We start from the raw sequence: 6,978 nt of genomic DNA, 5'->3' as shown, positions 1-6,978 counted from the left end.
GGAGGGGAGTACTTGTCTTCCGAATTCACTTCTTACTTGGCATCTGCTGGAATCCGACACGACCCGGGACCCCCTCACTCGCCTGAACTCAATGGGGTGGCTGAAAGGACAAACAGAACCATCGGCAACTTAGTAAGGTCGTCTTTGCTTCAAGCATGCCTCCCCAAGTCATTTTGGGCAGACGCCCTAAGGCATGCACTCTATCCCCACAACTCCTTTCCCTGCAATACTCCTCGCGGCTTCCTTCCCCCAGCCTCGATCCTCGAATCCCCTGAAACAGACCTCAAATCTCTTCACCCATTCGGCTGCCTAGTATGGTACAAAGTACCTGAGGCAAACCGCAAGAAGCTCGATAACAAAGGTCGGGCGTCCATCCTGCTGTCTTACCTTTCGGATGGGAACGGTTTTCGGCTGTGGGACCTCGAAAAGAGGTCGGTGGTTAAATCTCGTGATGTAATCTTTCACGACTCGTCCTTCCCATACGGAACAAAATTAAACACCTCTCCTGACACGATTACTGTAGAGATATCGTGGCCCGTATCAAACGAACAACCCCTGCAAGTCCCAACCGAGGTCGCCGAGACTGTGCCTCCCGTTCCAGCCCCTCCGCCGGCTCCAACACTCCCTCAGCGCACTGCGACTCCGGATCTTCCCCTTCTAGACATTCCGCTACAACCAAGATTTGATAGACGCCTCACGGCATCAATACACGCTCCCGGAAATGCACCTCGCTCCCCGGACGTCATCCCGTCAGACTCAGATTCTGCTGGGAATTCCCCCATACAAACTCCATCGAGTCTTTCCTCGGATCGCGCTCCGCAAACCGATATTTCTGTCATATCTCTCCCAGATCTTCGCGGTCCGCCCTCACCCATGTCCCAACCTGCTGGCTCCCCCCTAGATAATTCACCCACTCGTTCTAGTTGTCAGTCTCCACCCCCATCTTCTCCCCCTTCAGTTCAGCCAGACCCTTCCCATCACTCCACTGGACCGCCAAGTCACCGGTCACCCTCTCCACCCTCGCCGCAGCCAGTACGACAATCCCCCTCACCTAAAGCTCCCTCTCCCCCCCCTCGGCGCCGCTCAGCCCGAGAACGCAAAGCCCCTGACCGTTATGGAAACTGGTCCAAAAGTGCAAACATAGAGCCGGACATCGATACGCCAAAGATGTGGCGCCAACTGATCAAATCCCCAAACAAACACCGCTGGATCAAAGCGGCGGAAGATGAGTTTGCGTCTCTTCTCGGTATGCAAACCTGGCGCCTAGTACCACGTCCCAAAAAAAGGCGCATTATCAAATCTAAATGGGTTTTTAAGATCAAACGGCGTCCGGACAACACAATTCAGAAGCTGAAAGCCCGCCTAGTGGCGATGGGATATTCCCAAATTCAGGGACTCGATTACGACGAATTATTCTCCCCCACCCTTCGACTGGAGACTCTCCGCCTCATATTCTCTCTCCTGGCTAGCCGAGGTTGGAAAGGCCGTCAGGTCGACTTCAAGACGGCATTTCTCAACGGGCATCTAGACAAGCCGATACACATGGAACAGCCTCCGGGATTCGAAGATCCTCAGCACCCTGACTGGGTGTGTCAGGTGAACCACTCCCTATATGGCCTGAAGCAATATCCACGCCAGTGGAACATCAAGCTTCATAAAGCACTTCTCAAAATCGGCTGGACGAACTCCAAATACGACCCCACTCTGTATTTCAAACTCAAATCAGGCAAACTCGTTGGAGCGCTCACTACTCACGTCGACGATCTGGCAATCGTTGGTGAACCCGAGGTTGTCGACTCTATCATCTCAGCGGTTGGAAAACGTTTCAAAGTAGGAGCTGACGAGGAACTAAATCACTTTCTATTGCTCAAGATCTCACGTGATCCGTCTAAGAACTTTGTATACCTGAATCAGTCTCATTACATTTCCGATGTCTGCTCGCGCTTCCTCAACGACAAACATGTCCCGGTCCCAACTCCAACAGACTCAACTTTCAAGAATCTAGGCCGTCGTCTTCCCAGTGATGACCCCTCACCGGGACCTTACCCTCAACTAATTGGCTCGCTACTCTGGGTCTCTCAATGTACGCGACCGGACATTGCCTTTGCTGTAAACCGCCTCTCCCAACATCTCCGCGACCCATTGTCGGCCCACTGGCACGCAGCTCTGCGTGTCCTCAACTATCTTGTCTCTACCAAAGATCTTAAGCTTCGTCTTGGAGGGGGTCTGACCCTTTCTGGCTACTCCGACTCCGACTGGGCCGAAGATCGTGACAATCGTCGCTCAACGTCGGCATACACCTACCGCATTGGTGATGGTGCAATCTCCTGGAAATCCCGCAAACAGGCGACGGTCTCGCTCTCTAGTACCGAAGCCGAATACAAGGCCCTCTCGGACTCATGCAAAGAGGGTCTGTGGCTACGGCATTTGCTCACGGAACTTAGACTTAGACCAGACACAGCTATTCCTCTTCATGTCGACAACGAGGGCGCGGAGGCCCTGGCCAAAAACCCTGAACACCATGCCCGGACTAAGCATATCCACGCAAGATATCATTTCATACGCGAGTGTGTCCAGGAAGAAGAAATCACTTTGCTACATGTATCCACAAAAGACATGCTTGCAGATATGCTCACTAAACCTCTTCCCCGTGTAGCTCTGGAAAAACATCGTGAAATGTTTGGCGTTGTGGCGTGATTGGTTCTCCCCCTATCCTTCTTCCCCTGTCCCCTCCTCCCTTTCTTTTCTTTTCTTTTCTTTTCTTTTCTTTTCTTTTCTTTTCTTTTCTTTTCTTTTCTTTTCTTTTCTTTTCTTTTCTTTTCTTTTCTTTTCTTTTCTTTTCTTTTCTTTTCTTTTCTTTTCTTTTCTTCTCTTCTTTCCTCTATTCTTCTCTTCAAATTTTTTTTTTCTCTGTTTAACATGTTATCTGTCAATCCATGTGTGCAGCAAGGGGGGGTGTTGAGTTTCACTCAGGTTTCGTGTTTTCTTTTTATGCTTTACACATGTATTTCTCATTTCATCGACATGTCACAGCCTGTATGTAGTGTACCTGAGGCAGCGGACGTGGAAGGAAACTCTCTTCATCCTTCCACGAACCTCGTCCGCTCACCACCTTGTGTCCGCTGTCCTCAGGTGGGTTTTCTCTTTCCTTTTCTTCTTCCTCTTTTCTCTTTCCTTTTTCCCTTGTGTCTCTGCTTTCCTGTTGTGCAATGAATTTATCCTTCCACAAACCTCGTCCGCTCACCACCTCGTGTCCGCTGTCCTCAGCCCAGTCAAGCTCAACAGGGAGAGGTTTGGGGGGAAAGAGAAACCAACTGATATCCAACTGCAGACTTGGCAACGCCGACGGTGGTCAACACAAGGACTCATAGCGGCCATCAAACCCCCTGCATGCCACCCTTATATAGAATGATGACGCGGATCTTATATCGATGGGGTCAAGGGTGGGGCAAGCGTAGCCGACGACGCCAGGTGAGCTGCATAGAACTGAATGGAGCCTGAGGCCGAGTCAGCCCGCCAAGCGCATGAACTCCGCTCGCGTCGTCCGCCGCCGCTTCCGCCCTGTTTGACACTTGGGAGAATGTTCTTTTGACTATGCCGTCCATTGGAGGGTATGGCTGAATTTGAAGCCAAGCAGAGTGAGTCTCTTGTTGTCATGGAAGAAGGCCGCATATCAGAGTATCACGCCTGGTGAGGACGGTAAAAGGAGGGATAATCTTGGTCCTGATAGGTATAAAAACACATACTTAATAGGTTTCAAGTTTCAAGGATTCAAGTCCGTAGAGCGCAAGGGAAATCGGAACCGTTGGCGGGGTCACTGACGATCTTGAGCAGCTGTGAGTAGTCCTGACTCATGCACTGTGGCGTAATTTCCGGGCAAAGGGATGATCTAGGCCAGTCAAAGTGTAGTCAAGAATGGTTGCGAGGCCCGCGGCGTGGGCTGTATGAAGTAGGCGAAGCCAAATGAATGCAGGAGTCAAGGGTATACATTGGTCTCTCATCCGGATACGAAGTGGCTGGCGCGGTTGGAATGGAATCACATACCGTTACGAGGGCCACGGCGTGTCGTAGGCATAGGCAGGAGGAAATTTCTGGTGGCCTGGGGGTCTGAGAATTGAGTCGAGTGTTTGAGCCGAGAGCTTAAAAGGCAGGTAGTTGGGTGTTGAGCTGAATCGCCAGGCAATTGGAGATGCTGCACTTCCAGCTATCCGTTGTCCTCAACCCCTCCGCTGTTGCGCGTGCGCAGTCTGAGGGGCAAAGAGTGGGCCCTCCGCGGGTCTGCAGCCTTCGCTGCGGGCCGGAGGCCTTCATGTCCATCACTTTTGACCCGTGCGCTTGACGCGGGCTGGGTGTTGAGCCTGTGGGCATGGCTTTGCCGCTGTTGGAAGGCTAGCTTGAAAACTTGCTTGTGTCTTTTTTGTGATGGGGAAACCCAGCATTTTTTTTTTTTTGAGATTTTGTTAATGGGGAAACCCATGATTTTTTTCTTCTTCATTTTGTGTAATTCTAAGGGGAAACCCTTGATCTTGATTTTTTTGATTTTGTCAAAACAGTGTCTTTAATAAACTTGGATCCTTGTCTCACCTTTAGTTAAAATTTGAACCTTCTGGCAATGCCTCATTCATGGGAGGTGTGGTTGTGTTTGTATAGCATTTTGGCTTGAACAAACATCCCAAAAGAATTGTCATGTTAAATCTACATCAAAGTTTCACACTGTTCTTTTCAGATACAAATGTAAATACAAGCATCAGTTTAACATTCCACTGCCTGTATGTAAAATGCTGCCCCACAGATACAGATTTTCAGATGTTCCACAGCCACATTTATCTTTTTGTCATTAGTCAAGATTTCAAGAAACCTATCATCACTATGCTCAGTAGAACCAGTTGGAATTTACATTGAATAAAATTTCATCAGCTCATAAGATTTAACCTGTGAGTCCAATCCAGTCAAAATTCTGTTCAGTTTGAGGATTTTTTTTCCCTTTTGGCTGATGGTACATGATTGTTGGGCTGCAAATTTATTTAGTCTAAGAAACAAATATTCAAAGTCTCTTTGACCTTAAACTTAGGATTTACTTGCATATACAAGCACTGCCTAGCAGTTTGTTTTGCAGTGTTAACTTGCCGCCAACCAAATCCTTGATGGCATTCGAAAGGGGCACATCATCCAAAGGTTTTTTCAGGCCTTGAGCAACCAAGAGAAGCAGTGTTTTGACCGCCTGCAGTGGCTTGTCAGCGAAAGCAGCGATGGGTCTGGAGCTAGCAACGACAGGGGCTGGGGCAGCGACGGCAACAGCGGCAGGAGCAGCGATAGCGGGTTCGTTGGCTGCTGGTGAGGGTGCCTCAGTCTCAACTTTGTCTTGGTATTGATAGTAAATTTCTGCGATGTTCTTTGAAATACAAAGGATTTTGCGGGACATGTTGTGTGCTGTATCTTGCTTAACATACTTCAGTTTCAAGGTGCGAGAAGCCATGCCGCTAAGGGTTGGAGAAGGGCCGAATTAGACGATTTGCTCAATGTTATACTTGTGGTGGGACAAGAGTTGGTCTTCAGTTGGAACCCAAAGCACTGGCCTGAAAATTTGGACAATTCGGGCAGAAACATTGTCAGATTGGCTCCGGAGCAAATGAAAAGCAAATATAAAAATGCACTTACGATGCAAATTGATAAGCAAAAAGCTTAACAATAATCACATAAGTTTGCTTTGATTTTTGGGCAGGTCCCAGCCGTCCTCGACCCAATTGTTCAACGTTTTCTCGAGACGTGGGTAGTTAGTTGGTTGGTAAATTCGTTCGGGGCAGGCCTTTGAGATTTGGAAAGGCTTGGCGGTCAAGTTGAGAATGTACTTGTCAATGAGAAGCTCAGGGTTCATGTAAGCTGGGCTCAACTTGTTGGAGAGATAGGCTTTGAAGGGCATGACACCAGCCCAGAGGTAGCGCGAGTGGAATGGTACATCAATGCCGGGAAGGGGAATCGAGCTGATACATGACAATTAGAACGTTACAAATTTGATCTGATTCAACAGTCTAACATGCTGAATAGAATGGAAATGGATGACAACTCACGCCAATCCACGCTCAAGGACAATGAATTCCTGTTTTTCTTCCTTGAGCAGAGACTCCTTGTGACACTCGTCGATGATTTCGATGAAGTATTCTTTGACCTTATCAAGGAACATTTTCTGCTGAAGTTCAGTGATATCAATATTAGACGTTTACCGGGAGTGGAACAAACATTTGATGCACAAATCTGAGCTCCTGCGTGGCTAGCCGCTGCATGCGGAGCGGAGGGCTAGCCACCCGCTGGCGGAGAGTAGTGAGATCCAGAGCCACCTGCAGGTGTGCAATGGGAACTCAAGACCTTTGCCAACAAGAAGTAGTCATTGGATGTTTATAGGAACTTACTGAACGACGAGACAGAACAATCCTTGCCAGAACGACTTAATCCAAGTCTCGCGTGGGTTATTCAATGGTGGGACAGCGCAATTGTGAGCCCTGCAAGCAATTAATATGAAGAAAAATTTGGTTAGCAATGATGAGCGGTGTGTGGATCTGAAAAAAGATGCTATAATCAATAATCAAGTCCCTGGGAATAAATATTTGGAGTAACTTACAGTGTGCTGACCCGTGAAATGTTCACTTGTTGGTGATGAGAAACGTCTGGCACGATGAGCATTGTTATGGTGCTTAACAAATTAAAAGAGTGGCCAGTAGAACTCCTGTCTGTGTCAAGAACAAAAGAGATTGTATCATGTGGCGAAGGAGTGAACGGCAGCTCCTCACAACTGCTGAGGACTTGCGCACGAGGCTGCCAAAGGATGCAGCCCCCCAAGCTGTCCTGTCACGAACCCAATAACAGATACAACATCACAGATATACTCGTTCGTGGGCCGGCGCCGTCGTGAGCTTCGCATCAATCCCGAGAACAGTCACTGATTGGGAGTGCAGGAGCAGAGCAGGTTGAGTGAAGTTGCTT

General features: G+C 48.7%; 1 protein-coding gene across 1 annotated transcript; it reads right to left on the bottom strand.

Annotated features, from left to right (window-relative positions):
* Window positions 1-5,692: 5,692 nt before the first annotated feature.
* Window positions 5,693-6,181, bottom strand: PtA15_9A185 (uncharacterized protein; the record flags this gene model as incomplete). The annotated part of the gene is made up of 2 exons (XM_053172367.1): window positions 5,693-5,981; window positions 6,069-6,181. 2 exons carry the CDS (start codon window positions 6,179-6,181, stop codon window positions 5,693-5,695), a joined length of 402 nt encoding a protein of 133 aa, XP_053023615.1.
* Between the last annotated feature and the right edge of the window lie 797 nt (window positions 6,182-6,978).

The sequence above is a fragment of the Puccinia triticina genome, chromosome 9A, assembly GCF_026914185.1.
Source record: "Puccinia triticina chromosome 9A, complete sequence".
Lineage (NCBI taxonomy): Eukaryota > Fungi > Basidiomycota > Pucciniomycetes > Pucciniales > Pucciniaceae > Puccinia > Puccinia triticina.
This window is presented reverse-complemented; position numbering and strand designations above follow the sequence as displayed.